The sequence below is a fragment of the Pseudophryne corroboree genome, chromosome 9 (genome assembly GCF_028390025.1).
Source record: "Pseudophryne corroboree isolate aPseCor3 chromosome 9, aPseCor3.hap2, whole genome shotgun sequence".
NCBI classification, from domain to species: Eukaryota; Metazoa; Chordata; class Amphibia; order Anura; family Myobatrachidae; genus Pseudophryne; species Pseudophryne corroboree.
Genome location: NC_086452.1, coordinates 397868795 through 397887816, shown reverse-complemented (window position 1 = coordinate 397887816; position 19022 = coordinate 397868795). Strand labels below are relative to the sequence as shown.

The window sequence follows — 19022 nt, the reverse complement described above, 5'->3', positions numbered from 1 at the left end:
CTGTTCCCTATGTCACATGTGCTCATGCTTCCTTGTTTGCAGATATTTGGATAACCAGGATGTGTATCTCTGTTGACTCTTAGGATTATGGGGCAGATTTATTAAGCTCGGTGAAGTGATAAATTGGAAGGTGATAAAGGACCAGCCACTCAGCTCCTAACTGTCATTTTTCAAACCCAGCCTGTGACATGGAAGTAAGGATCTGATTGGCTGGTGCTTTATCACTTCACCGAACTTAATAAATCTGCCTCTATGTGTGGTAGCTCAGGAGAGCTGTCCTGGTGGAAGGCCCTTGTGTGAGTCAGACTCAGCATGTTGCAGTAGTAATGTAACCAGAGCAGGAATCTACTTAAATAATTACAGCTACAGTTTGCCAGGGCCAATGCCCCTCACATGTACAGATATGTCTAAGTTACAGAAGACGTTCCCAGAGTTACCCACACAATTCTACTAGCCTGTGCAGGATAAGTACACACCAGTTATCTTCTAGTAATGGTTATGAGCAACATAATAGCTACAAAATAAGCATTAATAGAATTTTAAAGTAGCATTGTCTTTACAGTACTGTAGGAGTAACCTATTAGGGGATGGTATCGGGATCACTGCGTGTCACGATCCGGGTATCTGGACGCCATTACTTACCCTTCAGATGCCTCCTAAGGCGGGCTCAGCGTTCCAGGACCAGATTCCGCTGTTCCTGAGTTTCCACATGCAGAGTGTCAGAGTGGTGTTTTCATCAGCCGCGGCCTCCGCTGTGCCCGCGTGGTTAAATGTGCATCTATCAGCCTGGCGTCTCCTGTCTCCGGTGGCCGGCGCCGCCATTACTGTTTCCCAGACCACATGGATTACAAACCAAACTTCCCTCCAAGTGTCTGCATGGGCGCAGCCATCTTGGATTCTGTCATCTGATCATTTCCACCAATCTGCTGTTTGTATTGTTGATTTGCATAATTGCCTAGCCAACCCCTTCCTTGCTGCAGGTATAAGTAAGCTGTGCCTGAGCAAGGAAGACGTCAGTGCTTTGGTTGTCAAACCTAGTTCCTGTTTGTCTCTCTTCTATGATTGTCTTCCAGGTTCCAGCTCCTGTCTCAAGACTTCCACCATAGAGACCCGCACCAGCATTCCACCTGCGGTGTAGCCTGACTCTCCAATCCATTGTGGATTCATCTGTTTCCAGCTACAACACTACCTGCTTCCAGCCTCAGCTTCCAGCAGAATACAGCTTCCCTTAAAGGGCCGGTGTCCTTTCTACACTTTACCACTCTCCACCGGAATTATTATTTCTCCGCTCTCAAGTTCTACATTTCAGTTCACATTTCATCGCTCCCAAAGTTCATTTATTATTTAACTGGTTCCAGCCAGTATCCACTCCGTGCTAACAACAGTCTGGTTCCAGCCAGTATCCACAGCAGCTGTTTTACCTTCAGCAACCCAGCTCTTCCTGGAACACCAGCTGGTACAATCCTGGGTTATCTCCATTGCTACAGCCGGGCCTGGTAAGGACTTTCCATCTAGAAGATCATAAGAACTATCTCACACTACCAGTGCCCTGTGGCTCCTGCCATGCTGTAGTACTCAGGAACTGTATTTATTCTTTGCTGACTTTTACGTTTTCCTTTATTGCTGCTGTGATGCGGAGTTGTCATAATAAACATCATTGACTTTTATCTAAGTTGTCGTGGTCACGCCTTCGGGCAGTTATTATTCATGTTACTTACATGTCCAGGGGTCTGATACAACCTCCCAGGTTCCGGTACATCTCAGCCCCTACAACTGAGGCTGCCTCCCGTCAGCTCAGGCCCTCAGTTGTGACAGTAAGCACTGACCTAATGAATCCAGCCGGAGACCAGGATCAAGCGGCCAGGCCGATGCAAGAACTGGCAGCCCGACTAGAACATCAGGAGGCTGCACAGGGCCACATCATCCGCTGTCTCCAGGATCTCTCTACTCGGCTGGATGGGATTCAGACCACTCTCCGTGGATCAGGCGCGTCTGGTGCGTCAACCACAGTGACTCCAGCTATAACCCCACCCACCTTACCCATTCCTGCTCCACGTCTTCATCTTCCAACGCCAGCAAAATTTGACGGATCTCCAAGATTCTGCAGGGGATTTCTCAACCAGTGTGAGATTCAGTTTGAGCTACAACCTGGCAATTTCCCCAGTGACCGTACAAAAATTGCCTACATTATTTCTCTTCTCAGTGGCTCAGCCCTCGATTGGGCATCACCGTTATGGGAGAGGTCCGACACCCTGCTATCTTCTTACACTGCATTCGTGTCAACATTCAGGCGCATCTTCGACGAGCCAGGCCGGGTAACTTCAGCTTCGTCTGAGATTCTCCGTTTACGCCAGGGATCACGTACTGTAGGACAATATCTTATACAGTTCCAGATCCTGGCATCCGAACTGGCATGGAACGACGAGGCCCTGTATGCTGCATTCTGGCATGGTTTATCCGAGCGTATTAAAGATGAGTTAGCTACCAGAGACTTACCCTCTAAGTTAGATGAGTTAATCTCACTTTGTACGAAAGTTGACTTACGTTTCAGAGAGAGAGCAACTGAGCGTGGAAGATCATCTGCTCCAAAATCTTCTGCTCCTCCTCCTCGCCAACTGTCACCAACTAAAGATGAACCCATGCAAATTGGCCGTTCCCGTTTAACTCCTGCTGAGCGCCGAAGACGTCTCTCCGAGTTTCTCTGTTTGTACTGTGCAGCTCCGTCTCACACCATTAATGCCTGTCCCAAACGTCCGGGAAACTCCAAATCCTAGCTCGCCAAGGAGAGGGCCGGCTAGGAGTAATGATCTCCTCTCCATCTCCTCAAGATTGTAACCTCCCAGTCTCGCTTCAAGTTGCTCAACGTTATCAGAACGTCATTGCCCTCCTGGATTCCGGAGCAGCTGGGAACTTTATTACCGAAGCCTATGTTAAACGGTGGTCCCTACCCACCGAGAGACTTCCTTCGTCCTTTTCCTTAACTGCTGTGGATGGCAGTAAAATTTTTGATACAGTTATTTCTCTAAGGACTCTACCAGTTCGTCTGAGAGTGGGAGTTCTTCATTCCGAACTTATTTCACTTTTAGTGATTCCAAGAGCCACACATCCTGTGGTCCTGGGCCTTCCATGGCTCCGTCTTCACAATCCTACAATTGATTGGACGACTACGCAAATCCTGGCATGGGGTTCCTCCTGTACTAAGACATGTTTGTTTAAAGTGTTGCCTGTCTGTTCCTCCTCCCCCAGGTCGTCTGATGTTCCACCTCCTCCATATCAAGATTTCACGGATGTGTTCAGTAAAGCTTCTGCTGATATCCTTCCCCCTCATAGAGAATGGGACTGCCCGATTGATCTCGTTCCAGGGAAGGTTCCACCTCGAGGCCGAACTTATCCGTTGTCTCTCCCCGAGACGCATTCTATGGAGGAATACATAAAAGAGAACCTAGCAAAGGGGTTCATTCGACCTTCTTCTTCTCCAGCCGGCGCAGGCTTCTTTTTTGTAAAGAAGAAAGATGGTGGTCTGCGGCCGTGCATCGACTACAGAGGTTTGAACGACATTACCATCAAGAACCGCTATCCTTTACCCCTGATTACTGAGCTCTTTGACAGAGTTAGCGGAGCTACCATCTTTACAAAGCTGGATCTGAGAGGTGCATACAATCTCATCCGGATCCGTGAAGGTGACGAGTGGAAGACCGCATTTAACACCCGTGACGGACATTATGAGTACCTCGTCATGCCCTTCGGATTGAGCAATGCTCCAGCTGTCTTCCAGCATTTCGTCAATGAGATCTTCAGAGACATTCTATACCGTCATGTCGTGGTCTATCTAGATGATATCCTCATTTTTGCCAACAATTTAGAGGAACATCGTTTCTGGGTAAAGGAGGTTCTGTCCCGTCTCCGTGTCAATCATCTCTACTGCAAATTAGAGAAATGCGTCTTTGAAGTCAAGTCCATTCCGTTTCTAGGGTACATTGTGTCCGGTTCCGGACTAGAGATGGATCCTGAGAAACTACAAGCAATCCAGAATTGGCCAGTACCCTTAACCCTCAAAGGGGTCCAGAGGTTCTTAGGGTTCGCCAATTATTACCGAAAGTTTATACGAGACTTTTCCACCATTGTGGCGCCTATTACTGCTTTCACCAAGAAGGGTGCTAACCCGTCCAAGTGGTCTGAAGAAGCCATGCAAGCTTTTCATCTTTTAAAACAGAGGTTCATCTCTGCACCTGTCCTGAAACAGCCTGACGTCGACTCTCCTTTCATCTTAGAGGTGGATGCCTCCTCCGTTGGAGTAGGAGCGGTGTTATCTCAGAGGGCTAAAGATGGTCATTTACATCCTTGCAGTTTCTTCTCACGGAAGTTCTCCCCAGCGGAGCGCAACTATGCCATTGGCGACCAGGAGTTGCTAGCCATCAAGCTCGCTCTAGAGGAGTGGAGATATCTGTTGGAGGGAGCTTCTCATTCAATCACCATCCTTACAGACCACAAGAACCTTCTATATCTAAAAGGCGCACAATGTCTCAACCCTCGTCAGGCCAGATGGGCACTTTTCTTTTCCAGGTTCGACTTTAAACTCCAGTTCTGTCCGGGCTCTCAGAATCGCAAGGCCGATGCCCTTTCCCGCTCATGGGAGCAAGAAAATGAGTCAGAGTCTTCAGACAAGCATCCTATTATAAATCCGTTGGCATTCTCCACGGTAGGGATGGACTCTACGCCCCCATCAGGGAAAAGTTTTGTGAAGCCGACACTAAGGAAGAAGCTCATGCATTGGGCCCATGCTTCCCGTTTTGCCGGACATACAGGTATCCAAAAAACCCTGGAGTTTATCTCTAGGTCCTATTGGTGGCCAACTCTGAAAAAGGACGTTTTGGAGTTTATTGCATCTTGCCCAAAGTGTGCTCAACATAAAGTATCCCGCCAGTCGCCTGCGGGGCAACTGGTTCCACTATCTGTTCCCCGTCGACCATGGACCCATTTGTCGATGGATTTTATTACAGATTTGCCCATGTGCAACAAGTTCAATACCATCTGGGTGGTAGTTGACCGGTTCACCAAGATGGCACACTTCATTCCTCTCACCGGTCTTCCGTCAGCTTCCAAGTTGGCTCAAGTATTCATACAAGAGATCTTCCGACTCCACGGTCTTCCAGAAGAAATTATCTCAGATCGAGGAGTTCAATTCACAGCCAAATTCTGGCGAAGTTTATGTCAAGTCCTCCAAGTCAAGTTAAAGTTTTCCACGGCTTACCATCCTCAGACCAATGGTCAAACTGAGAGGGTGAATCAGGACTTGGAGGCCTTCCTCCGCATCTATGTGTCCTCCTCTCAAGATGACTGGGTTCAATTACTTCCCTGGGCCGAGTTCTGTCATAACAACCAGTATCATTCTTCATCTTCTTCAACACCATTCTTCACCAACTTTGGATTCCACCCTAAAGTCCCTGAGTTCCAACCGCTTCCAGCAACTTCTGTTCCCGCAGTGGATATCACCTTGCATCAGTTTGCCAATATCTGGAAGAGCGTACGATCAGCTCTGCTCAAGGCATCGTTCAGGTACAAGAAGTTTGCGGATAAGAAGCGTCGAGCAGTTCCTGCTCTCAAGGTGGGTGATCGGGTATGGTTATCCACGAAGAATTTGAGGTTAAGAGTTCCCAGTATGAAGTTTGCACCTCGCTACATCGGTCCTTTTAAAATTGATCAAGTCATCAATCCTGTTGCTTACAGACTCCAGTTACCTCCCTTCTTAAAAATACCCAGGACATTCCATGTTTCCCTGTTGAAACCGCTAATCTTGAATCGGTTTCATTCCTCACTTCCACCAACTCCGAAAGTCCAAACTCAACGAGGCGTTGAGTATGAAGTGGCCAAGATCCTGGACTCACGTCACCGTTACGGTCAACTTCAGTATCTCATTGACTGGAAGGGCTATGGTCCTGAAGAACGCTCTTGGACCAATGCCTCTGACGTCCATGCTCCTGCCTTGGTCCGAAATTTCCACGCAAAGTTTCCTTTAAAGCCTAAGAAGTGTCCTGGGGCCACTCCTAAAGGGGGGGGTGCTGTCACGATCCGGGTATCTGGACGCCATTACTTACCCTTCAGATGCCTCCTAAGGCGGGCTCAGCGTTCCAGGACCAGATTCCGCTGTTCCTGAGTTTCCACATGCAGAGTGTCAGAGTGGTGTTTTCATCAGCCGCGGCCTCCGCTGTGCCCGCGTGGTTAAATGTGCATCTATCAGCCTGGCGTCTCCTGTCTCCGGTGGCCGGCGCCGCCATTACTGTTTCCCAGACCACATGGATTACAAACCAAACTTCCCTCCAAGTGTCTGCATGGGCGCAGCCATCTTGGATTCTGTCATCTGATCATTTCCACCAATCTGCTGTTTGTATTGTTGATTTGCATAATTGCCTAGCCAACCCCTTCCTTGCTGCAGGTATAAGTAAGCTGTGCCTGAGCAAGGAAGACGTCAGTGCTTTGGTTGTCAAACCTAGTTCCTGTTTGTCTCTCTTCTATGATTGTCTTCCAGGTTCCAGCTCCTGTCTCAAGACTTCCACCATAGAGACCCGCACCAGCATTCCACCTGCGGTGTAGCCTGACTCTCCAATCCATTGTGGATTCATCTGTTTCCAGCTACAACACTACCTGCTTCCAGCCTCAGCTTCCAGCAGAATACAGCTTCCCTTAAAGGGCCGGTGTCCTTTCTACACTTTACCACTCTCCACCGGAATTATTATTTCTCCGCTCTCAAGTTCTACATTTCAGTTCACATTTCATCGCTCCCAAAGTTCATTTATTATTTAACTGGTTCCAGCCAGTATCCACTCCGTGCTAACAACAGTCTGGTTCCAGCCAGTATCCACAGCAGCTGTTTTACCTTCAGCAACCCAGCTCTTCCTGGAACACCAGCTGGTACAATCCTGGGTTATCTCCATTGCTACAGCCGGGCCTGGTAAGGACTTTCCATCTAGAAGATCATAAGAACTATCTCACACTACCAGTGCCCTGTGGCTCCTGCCATGCTGTAGTACTCAGGAACTGTATTTATTCTTTGCTGACTTTTACGTTTTCCTTTATTGCTGCTGTGATGCGGAGTTGTCATAATAAACATCATTGACTTTTATCTAAGTTGTCGTGGTCACGCCTTCGGGCAGTTATTATTCATGTTACTTACATGTCCAGGGGTCTGATACAACCTCCCAGGTTCCGGTACATCTCAGCCCCTACAACTGAGGCTGCCTCCCGTCAGCTCAGGCCCTCAGTTGTGACACTGCGCTTGGGATGCCGGCAGTCTGACAGCGGCATCCCGAAGCTTAGGATCCCGACACCCAAAAGGTAACTATGTTAGCCCTAATCCCTAACCCTCCTTACCCACAGCCTGACCCTACACCCGCAGCCTAACCCTAACCCCCCACCCCACAGCCTAAACCTAACCCTCCTTCCCCCGCGGCATAACCCTCCCCGGTGATGCCTAACCCAAGCCCTCTCTTCCCGCAGCCTAACCCTCCCACCCTGCAACCTAAACCTAACCTCCCCCCTTCCCCCTCCTTCCACGGCTTACCTCACTGCAGAGCCAGTGAGGTATCATTCGGGATCCTGACATTCGGGATTCCAGCGCCAGCATTGCGATCCACGTCGGGATCCTGGCGTCAGCTTTCCAAGAAGTGACAGTATTCCAACTGCTGGGATCCTGAACGTCGGGATCCTGACCGATCCCCGTATTAGCTTGGCCAGTGTGCAGTCCCTGTGGTAACAAAAGCCCCACTCCCCGTTTGACTGCATGTGGAGATGCGACTGTGGGGCTTGGAGAGAAAGTGTAGAGAGATAAAGTACCAACCAATTAGCTCCTGTCATTTTTAAAACCCTGGGGTAGAAGTACTATAGCAGCATGGATTGTGACGCTATAGCTGTTCCACCTTCACTTCTTTACCAAGGCGACGCCTGAATCAATGCTGACAACTCCACTGGGCATGCGTGAGATCTCGCAAGCATTGATGGATCTCCCATGCAGCCCAGCAGACGCCGCTGCTAGCTACAGTGGCTGCGAATGTGGCATGACAGCTGCAGCTTTCGGAACGGTTAGTCCCACTGACCATTCATACATCTGCAGGCACATTAGTACGATACCTTGTAGATAGCAGCACCGATAATGAGGAGGGCACATAGCATTTGCCGGTAATCCTTACAAGGGGGTGAAGCGGTAACTGCTGCACATAGTGTACGCCAATTCATACATCTGCTCCACATCCTGTAAAGTGACAGGAGCGGATTGGTTGTTACTTTATCTTTCTCCACTTTATCTTTCTGCAAGCTTGATTGATACATATGCCCCTGAGTTCCATATGACTCAGATTTACTTGTAAGTGCGAATACTTGGCTGCAGATCTTACACACTGCTAAAGATCACAAAATGGACCCTTTATCAACCCCAGAAGCCTTCACGTCCAGATACACATTGGACTTGGTTATTAGGGCAGAGACACTCCTGCAAGCCAACAGCCACACAGAGTAGTCACTGCCAACCATAGTACCCATACCCAACTGTGCTCAGTGATCTTTACTCTGCTGAAGAAAGCTCCGCTCATGCTGTACAATGCCATGTACGTTGGTGGGGAATGCACAAGTGGATACTAAGGGGGTCATTTCGAGTTGATCGCTCGCTGCCGATTTTCACAGCGCAGCGATCAGGTGAAAAAAATGGCATTTCTGCGCGTGCGTATGCCCCGCAATGCGCACGCGCGACGTACGGGTACAAAGCTCTTTGTGGTTGTGCTCAGGTCCTAGCAAAGTTTTCCTTCGCACTGGCGGCCACAAGAAGATTGACAGGAAGGGGGCGTTTCTGGGTGTCAACTGACCGTTTTCAGGGAGTGTTTGCAAAAACGCAGGCGTGGCTGGGCGTTCGCTGGGCGGGTGTATGACGTCAAATCCGGACACGAATAGGCTGAAGTGATCGCAAGCGCTGAGTAGGTTCACAGCTACTCAGAAACTGCACAAACTGTTTTTGCAGAGCTCGTCTGCACATGCATTCGCACTTCTGCTAAGCTAAAATACACTCCCCTTTGGGCGGCGGCATAGCGTTTGCAGGGCTGCTAAAAACTGCTAGCGAGCGATCAACTCGGAATGACCCCCTAAGTCTGGATAATATTATTTGTCACTTACTCGGTATGCTAAGCTCACCCAAAACGTTGGAGCTCTAGGAGACTGCCTTATGCCTAATGATAGCACCGGACCAAGATACATTTAGTGATCCAATGACAAAGAACTAATTACCACTGCATTAGGAGCACAGTGACTAACAGCGCAAGTACATGCACCAGAGATCAATGGTAAAAAGGGATCTTTCTCCATTCTTTCCTGGCTTCAGCTATCATACGCCTAAATAATACGGGCACAGTGACTGAAGCTACACAAGAAGTTAGGGAGGCAGCGGGAAACACATGGGGCGACGGCAGAGAATGCATCACTTCTGTCTAGTCACTGTTTGCATGCGACGCCTCTTATACACATTGGGCCTGATTCATAGCTGCACGCTAATGCCGCCACAGACGCGATTTATGACTCAGAGGAAATATGCTTCCGGACGCTGGGATTTATATAGAGACGCCTGTCAGTGCTGCCCCCCCCCCCACAGAAGTGCAAAGGCATCGCATAGCAGAAATGCCTTTGTACTTCAAGAGTAGCTCCCGGCCAGCGCAGCTCTAGCGTGCTGGCCGGGAGCTACTCGTCGCTCCCTGGCCCGCAGCGGCTGTGTGTGATGTCACGCAGCCTCCGCGGCCTCCCCCCCCCCCCCCCCCATTGCATGTGCAGTTCCGACCCGATCGCTGCACTGCGACAAGCTGCAGCGAGCGATCGGGTAGGAATGACCCCCGTGGTTCCTGTGTACAGGATCACAGTCAGCGGCTCATACATACTCTGAAAATGTTGACATGCCCGTGTTTTTCCACCACTCCCCGTTACCTACCATAAAACAGCAGCTCCCTGTCAATCACTTGCAAATCATTCCCTGCGTGTGCGCCTTACGGCTGTGATGCACGCGCAGTTTACTGGTAATCGCTCAATTGTGAAAACATCAGCATAGCATACTACTGGGAATCAGGCCCATTACACCAGAGGAATAGCTGTGGAGATTAGAGAGACCTGTCTCTAGGATTCTAACCATATAGCTATAATCACATACACTCTGTGAGCGGGACGCGGTTAATTTACCAGCTGTCGGTGTCCCAGTGGTCAGGATACTGACGCCAGAATCCTGACAGCCGGCAATGTGAACCATACATATTGATTTATAGCAGTTTCCTTTACATATCCTTCCTCTTTGTAATAATACTGACCCAGGTGAAAAAAAGAATTAGAATGTAGTACAGGAATCAAAAGGTTTACAAACCATTAAAAAAGTAATGTAAGTAGAATGTATTCAGTAGGGGATCTTGCCACGGGCAAGCAGGACTTTTGCCCGGGGTGCCGCCTTTCCGGAGGGCGCCGGCGCCATCTGGAGGGCGCCACACCATGACAGATGTTTCCTCATTCAGTGTGGCTTCAGTCACGCTAAATACCCCCTCCTGGTGCACCAGCTCCTGAGCAACTCGGCCACGGTGAGTGTCTTTCACAATGTGCCTCTTATTTGCATCAATAAAACAACTGTAAGTGACAAAGCTAATTTGCACTGATCAATCTGATGTGCGACATCTGTACATGTGCATGCTAATGAGTCTGAATTGTGTATGAAGTGCTACCATGCAGCCACCACTGCTTTTTCTCGTGCAAATTTCCTGCGTTCATCTGCGACTCTATGTGTTTAAAACTAATGAGTGTTTTTTTTCCTGCGTCTGCGAAGCAAATAAGATGAAAATGTGAAAAAAAAAAATACGATACACTACTCCTCCCAAAGCGTCTCAGTCACGCTGGGCTTCTTGCGCTGTATGGCGTATAGACACAAGGGTGGGGAATTCAATTGTTTTATCGCTCCCGATCTCCCGTGTAAAGTGACGAGGTGATATTCGATTCTCCCCACTTATCACGCTCATTAGAGACGTGTTAAGGCGCGCAAAACACCTAAACCCTACTAAACAAATGGGCGCGAGCATGAAAAGACCCATTTGGGTGCCCAAAAGGGTCTCTTTACGTGCATTTAAGCTTCCGGGGGTGGCGAGATGAAATGAACTTCTAGCTGCCGGGGGGCACTCGCGAGTGCAGGGACCCGCAACAACATTTCAATCCGGCCCAAGGTGTATGAGGGCACATCTGTATGTTTATTTCATTTACATTTTAATTCGTTTTACCCATAACCTGACCTTATTTTTTCACAGTAAAAAGATATTTGACTCTTCTACACAACAACTTGAAAAAATATTTTTTTTTATGTTATCACGTAGCAAGTCGCATTTGGAACCACAGCATAGCGTCCGTAATCTCTGTTCTGTGAATAAACCTTACACAGCCTTAGAGCAACATTTTTGATTCAACTGTAATTTGATTGTGAATGTCCTCATTGTCATTTGTGCGCACTGCGGTGGCAGCCATCTTGGGGCCCGAGCAAATGTTTAGGAGAAAGCAGTCTATAAATACTTTTCAGGAGAAAACATCCAGTGACTGGTTCCTTTTGTCAGCAACCAACAATGAATATTTCTTCCCGCACTCTCTCATCCATTCGGGAGGGAATATTACATAGAAGGTCTAATGCTTACCTGCTGTGGAATCTTGAAGCGGACGTATGAGCACAGTTTCAGCATCTGCTCCATCTCTTCTGCCGTGGACGGGATGAGGGGAATTTTCTGGTCATCACCAGATTCTTCCAAGTCTTTCAGATGTTTCAGAAATTTACTCTCAGTCGGATATTGCAAGCCTGATTATTGTGAAGGGAGACGAGAAAGACACGAAAATTGTTCTTGAAGTAAACATAACAAAAGCTTATCATCGGCTCTGCAGCCAGTCCAGGTAAAAGTCTCTTCGCTTATTTCAACTGGATTAGTCCTTATAAAGCACAATTTCTCATTCTAGATCTACAAATACATATGCCAGGTCAAGCGGGATACTAGGATTAATAAGGTATATGTGATTTTAGCCTCTTCTTATCAATGGGCATTGTATAGACAGGCAAAATGGAGATCCCATATCTCTGAATACCAATCCAATAATATTCAGTAACGTCAGCTGTTATTTGACCACACTAGGGCAAGTAACAGTAACGTCTGCTGGCACCTTTATAAGCTAGACATTACAGGTCTCACAGATACGCAGGTAAAGGTCTTCTCTTCCAGCCTGTCCTATAGATCCAGGGGATGCTGCATGATCTAACAGTACCATACTTACCAGCTAGTATTAGATCCAGGTTAAGGGGGGTACTGATGGGAGAGATGTGCGCTGAGCGATCTTAACACAGACCGCTCAGCACACATCTCTCCCCCCGCTCAGCACAGCACGATGTGTGCTGAGCGAGGGGGGACGATGACAGGGGGGCGCTCACTTTACACAGCGCTGAAGTGAACGACCCGCTAGATTGAGCCTGCATGCAAGCCAATCTAGCACCGGCGATAGCGATGCGCGGCTATCACTGGGGGGCATACACATGGCAGATCCGTGCTTAAAATCTAAGCAATCTAGTCAGATTGCTTAGATTTTAAACACGGATCTCTCCGTGTGTACCCCCCTTTACACTGGATCTATCAGCGCTGCCTAGAAGCAGGACCAACTGTGATTGCCATTCATGCACCATGATTAAATCAACTGGAAAAAAATACTAACTACAGTTTGATTTAACATAGAGGGCTATAGTCTATTTAAACATGGGTCTGGTCCTTGTGGTACAAAACACATCTGGCCTTATAGGCGGCATGCAAAGTAAGATAAAAGGATTTACCTGCAGGACAAATGAGAGACAAACTGCAGATGTCAGAGGGGTACTGGGCAGCATACACCCCAGCGACACATCCCCCCATTGATGTACCAACAAGATGGAAGGGATTCTTGTTCAAATGTATACTCTCAACAAACTGCCAAGGAAAACAAGAACATGTTGTGTTATATATAATCTCACACATATCTCATGTCTTTAAAGGTAACTAGTAATCACTAAGGAAGCTGACAATCTTTTTTGTATCAGCTCATTAACAGCTTTTTTCCAAAAAATGGAGCAGAAGTAAAATGGTTCAGAAAATGTAAGAATAGACAAAAAAAAAAAAAACATACTGGCATTTCTGCGTAAAATAGCAGAATGTAAAACTGGCGAGCAGTCCAGCTTCCAGTCTCCTCAATGTCCTCTCTCTATTTTACCGGTATTAAAAGAATGATCTTTTTATGCTGAGAAGCATAAGGAAGAAAACGTGTTGAGTATTGCTGCTGTAAGTAAAAGCTTTTATTGCCTTGCTAATATAACCAAAGCCTTTTGTTAACGCGAGTTGCTAATCTTTTCCTACCAAGGGCTATTTCTTAAACCATCTTTTTTTTATTATAATTTGACCTCCGGAAACTTATTATTCAAATTGTTAAATTAGGTTTTTGATCATTTTATTTAAAAAGTATATACTCTTGTGATTTGTTCCTTTATAAAACCACTTTATCTTTAACTGTTAGAAAAAGCAGTCATTATATATATATATATATATATATATATATATATATATATACATATATCTATATATGTGTGTGTATATAAAAATGTGAAAGCCCTCACTCACTCACTAACCGACTCATTACTAATAGGAAAGCTACGTACTTAGAATTTTAATAAACCTCCCCTAAGGGGAGGAAAAGGGGGCTGATATAATGATGTCATTACTGATGCATGGCTTGCGTTGCGTGAATGATAACGCCCAAACAGACAATCTGATCAAAATTTGGATTGCACCTCCAGTGTGTAGAATTTAATTTACTACAAAAATGATCCTGTTACTTTTTACCGTATCTGCTATGGGTGCTACGTGTTAACACTCATTTATATTTACAACCGTGAAAATCAGAAACTCCTGTGCAAAGAACTGGTAGAACAGCTAGTATTGTATATAAGTTTAATACTAGAAATGAAAATAGACACATTTAACTTTTAAAATATTACTGTGTAATTTTTTGGTTTCATTTCCTAGATAAGTATGGGTCGGATTCAGAGGTGGACACTATAACTACAGCTGTGTTGTGATCGTACCCAGCTGTTGTGCTACAACATGCAGAAGTCACCGTATCCGGGTGTGAGCTCTACACTGTCTAGATCGTTAATATGTCGACACCATATAGATGGAGCCATGCTGGTCGTGGCTCCGTCTGTGCCTGGGCGCGCCCTAATGACGAGAGCGTCTCTGTTCATGACGAAGACGCGCCCCATTCACTAGAATAGGAGAGCGTCTCCATCTGGGAGGTGCGAACGTCCGTGACAAAGATGCTGATGGAGACACGCCCTATTCACTAGAATGGGAGAGCGTCTCTGTGCACTCCAGGCGGGGCTAGGCGGACGGATCGCCTAGTCACGCCAGGAGTGCACGCCTGCGATGGAGCCGCCTCAGATGAGTGCGGCTCCATCTGTAACATCAACAGGGTCAAAAGGTCGACAGGTAAAAGGTAGACAGTGCTTAAGGTCAACAGGTTCAAAAGATCAATATGACAATGGTCAACACACATATGGTCAACAAATTTTGGAATTTTTGGGGTGTTTTCACATATTTTTCACATTTGTTTTGGCAACACGGACTGTGTAATGGTTAGCATTACTGCCTCACAGCACTGAGGTCATGGGTTTGAATCCCACCATGGCCCTGTGTGGAGTTTGTATATTCTCCCCGTGCTTGCATGGGTTTCCTCCGGGTACTCCAGTTTCCTCCCACAATCCAAAAATATACTGGTAGGTTAATTGGTTCCTATCAAATTTAACCATAGAGTTAATGTGTGTGTGTACATGTGGTAGGGACTACAGATTGTAAGCTCATCCAGGGTAGGGACTGATGTGATTGGCCAAACATTCTCTGAACAGCGCTGTGGAATATGTGTGCGCTATATAAATAACTGGTAATAAATATTTTTCAACTTTGCTTGGGTTACCATCCACGTGGACTACCACTGGGAATAGTAATCTGCGCCGAGTGCAGTGAAGCCCGAAGCATGGTGAGCGAACTGAACCCGCCAAGGTCTACTATTGCTATATTTGTGGTCACATATCATAAAACATAGAAAATGACACAAACAAACTTGTCAACCTTTTGATCCTGTCGACCTTTTTGTATATGTCGACCTATGACACTGTCAACCTTTCGACCATGTCAACCATATGGGGTCAACCTAATGACTGTAGATCTACCACACACAGAAGCCACAGGAGGCATTTTGTGCTAATAGGTACCCACTGACGGCTTCTGTAATCTGCTGCTGCATCCAAAGACACAGAATCGGATCAACGGCATGACCATCAGATGTCAGGATGTCCGGCCAAATCACATTGCCGGGGCCAGAACGCAGCCTCTAGCTTTAGCACTCCCAGAAAATGCAGCCAGCACATCTCCATTTCCATCGCCATCCCCACATGCTATGGCTTTTGGTGCATTGTGAGTGACATCACAGACCCAGATCTGCACATGCACAGTGCGCATATCAAACAACATCTGAGATTTGCGTCAACATCGGGTTTATGTAAATCTCTAAATGAGGCCCTATGTCTGATGATAATAATAATAATAATAATAATAATAAATAAGAATTTACTTACCGATAATTCTATTTCTCGTAGTCTGGGAACTCCGTAAGGACCATGGGGAATAGCGGCTCCGCAGGAGACTGGGCACAAAAGTAAAAGCTTTAGGACTAACTGGTGTGCACTGGCTCCTCCCCCTATGACCCTCCTCCAAGCCTCAGTTAGGATACTGTGCCCGGACGAGCGTACACAATAAGGAAGGATTTATGAATCCCGGGTAAGACTCATACCAGCCACACCAATCACACTGTACAACTTGTGATCTGAACCCAGTTAACAGCATGATAACAGAGGAGCCTCTGGATAGATGGTATTGCTTTATGGAATCATATTTATGAATATTAATATTTAATATATCATATATGGTATTTAATATATGGATATATTTCAATTAATATGCATTTATCATATATATCTGCAAATATATTATGTCAGGCTTACAAACTAATTGGCTGATACATATATGCAGTCCTTATACATATGACTTATGAAGTTATTAAGTTAAGATTCCTTAAAGAGAGTTCAAGCTTGAATATTACCGCTCTTTTTATATGATTCTTTATTTACAGGCAGATCAAATCGTACAGAATAAGATATACACAGTAGTGATATATATACTAATTATAATTATATATGCTTCCTTCGTTACATAACATAAAACAACATGACATAAGTTTCACAAACAGTTTCAATTGCTAACATAAAATGTATACTTGCAAGTTAAAGATTGCCATCCCAAGAATCATTCCTTCTGCATGTTCTCCATGACTTCTCCTCCTGACTGACTTCCTTCCTTCTCCTTCTTCTTCTCCCTCTCCCTCTTCCTTCTAACTCCTAACTACAAGTCTGGTCCTTTTATCTCATATTTTACCAATTCAAACTATCATATTCTCATAGTTTCCAATGGAATAGGTAATTATAGGTTTGTCAGATTCCAAGGTGTAATAAAACAAACATTGAACTGGGCTGTCGTGTCCTGTTCACGGAGGCATGGTGTCATAAAAGTGTGGTGTCCACACTGCCTTAAGCAAGTATAGTATTGTAAAATCTGGAATGTCTTTTCATCCAAAGTTCTGTTGTATTGACAAGTTTTCCTGGGGTCGGTTACACAATGTTTTATCAATGGATGTGATCTCTTTTCATAGTAGTTAATTTATACTCCCTAGCTTTTAACCTTCACTGGACAATAGACAAACCAGTAGATTCTGATCTACTGTAAGCACACCTGTGAATTCCAATGACCAACAGAGCTCTGTCACATACCTATTATCATTTATGGCCTAATACCTTTTCTCTACAATGACTCTTGATCTTACTGTAACCTCTCTGGCCTTATTTATGACTAGAGCAGAATAAACCTGTTCCCTACACTATTTTTTACCATCTTGCTGTAAAACACAAATATACAGTATATCTATATAAACACATACACAAACCTAATCTCTTAAATCAGCTAAACATTACCTCATACATTCAAACTTATTTCATATCTATTCCTTACTATATATATCCAGTATACTGTCCACTATGGTAACATCGCCTATTTATAATGAATTATATTTTGATTCAGACAATATCCATTGCCCTAATATTATACTAAGTGCAGACAATTACCTATAAGGCAACAGTCGCCCCCTTGTGGCCATGAGAAATTATTTTGATTGGCCACACATTAAACTAGCGTAATTGCTTCCAAATACATTTCAAAATATTTCTTCAAAACATAACTTTTGTTGTAACCCTAATATATACCATAAGTGTAATAATAATAACCATTGTGATTTTAAAAATCTCTAAAAATTCTTAGCTTACCTAACCTTATTCTACTTTTTAACTAAAGCAGACAAGACTGAGGTTTTTATTCAGTATTCATGAGGAAAACTAATTTCTACAGACATTTGGAATACCATAGCCCAATTGTAGACCTTTTTTCTGTATCTGGATCAGTACATTTGGACATTTTTGCTGTTCTTGTATGTAGCAATTTACTGGGATAAGACTGTCATCTGCGTGGTTTGCTTGCAATTGGAGATGCCTTGCGTTTGCATTATGGCCTTGCGTTTGCAACATTTGCACCATTACTAGAAGTAGAATTCTTCGTAGCAGCTGCTCCTTTGCTTGCCATTTCGCTGTTTGAGGCAGAGGGCTGTGTACGTCGAGTGCTGTGTCTTGAACATTCAGTACTTGTGACGACCCTCAGTAATAGTAATAGTCTTTATACAGTCTTTAGCAGTTCTGTTTCCTTTGCGTTTATCCAATGCCGCAGTTGTGACCAGTGTCCATATTGCTTTTGCACAAACAGGTTGTGATTTTGAATAGAACAGGCATATATGAAACAGTCTTTTTTTTTTTCTTTCTTTCTTTCTTTCCTTGCTTGTTAATAGTAGGTCTTAATTGTCTTCGGGCAATAGTACCACAAATGGCTGTGAGTAGTACACCTACTCTGTTCTGTATTTCCTCACTGAATAAATTACCATGCAGTCTTAAATCTCCTTATTCTACCTTGTACCTATTTATACATCTCAATCTTACATAAACTTATACCAGTTTAACCCATATAAAGGCGTTTTCTATCCTACCTATATTTTGACTAATAATTATTTAAAATGCTTTTGATGTGTATATAGTAACATCCTATCAATACAATAAATGAATATAATTTTGCTTCAAACAGATATTAAATATCATTTAGGAATGGCTTTAAATATATCTAATTCCATCCAATATTATTTTATATGCAGCCATGTGCATATACAGTGACCCTGTTATGCTACAAATAATTATCTTAGACTTGTGACAGTCTTTATTAAGAGAATTATTCATCCCACTTAATAATCTCGGCCCAATTTGTTATAACGTGGTATACCATCCTGTATTAGATATTTAATTACTTTTGAAGCTTTTACGAAGGAAGCATAGGTAGTATCTATTGTGTAATATATAAAAAAAACATAAAATATTTACAAGGTATATATGCAATGATATAAAATATATCTCAGACAAATGTTTACATATATGTGATTAAGGTATATGAAGGGATGAGACAGTTCTGTATAATCACAGTGATGAGATGTGCTGTACACTGTTGTGGGAGTGTACATGTAGTTTGAAAGACAAGTAATGATTACTTGTGATGAAAGGGTTAATGAAAACCTTCCCCTTTCTTGTGAAACTGGAAAACTCCTTGAGGATTTGTCCATATATCAGTCTTTAGGGATGCTATGTAGATTTTGCTGGATAGCAGCGATGAAAGGGTTAATGAAGACCTTTTCCCTTGTAAATTGGAGTCTTTTTGGAGTCTTGCACCATTCTGTATACAGGTTGCCAGGATTACTATGAATCAAACAAAAATACA

At 44.8% G+C, this 19022-nt stretch overlaps 1 protein-coding gene across 1 annotated transcript in view; it reads right to left on the bottom strand.

Moving 5' to 3' along the window:
* Positions 1–11436: 11436 nt before the first annotated feature.
* Positions 11437–19022, bottom strand: part of ABHD6 (abhydrolase domain containing 6, acylglycerol lipase) — a 78921-nt gene continuing 71335 nt past the window's right edge. Inside the window, exons 5-7 of the mRNA XM_063941547.1 lie at positions 12854–12986; positions 11682–11839; positions 11437–11517 (exon numbers count right to left, since the gene is read on the bottom strand). Coding sequence (XP_063797617.1) covers positions 11437–11517; positions 11682–11839; positions 12854–12986 — 372 coding nt within the window. The remainder of the gene's footprint in view (positions 11518–11681; positions 11840–12853; positions 12987–19022) is intronic.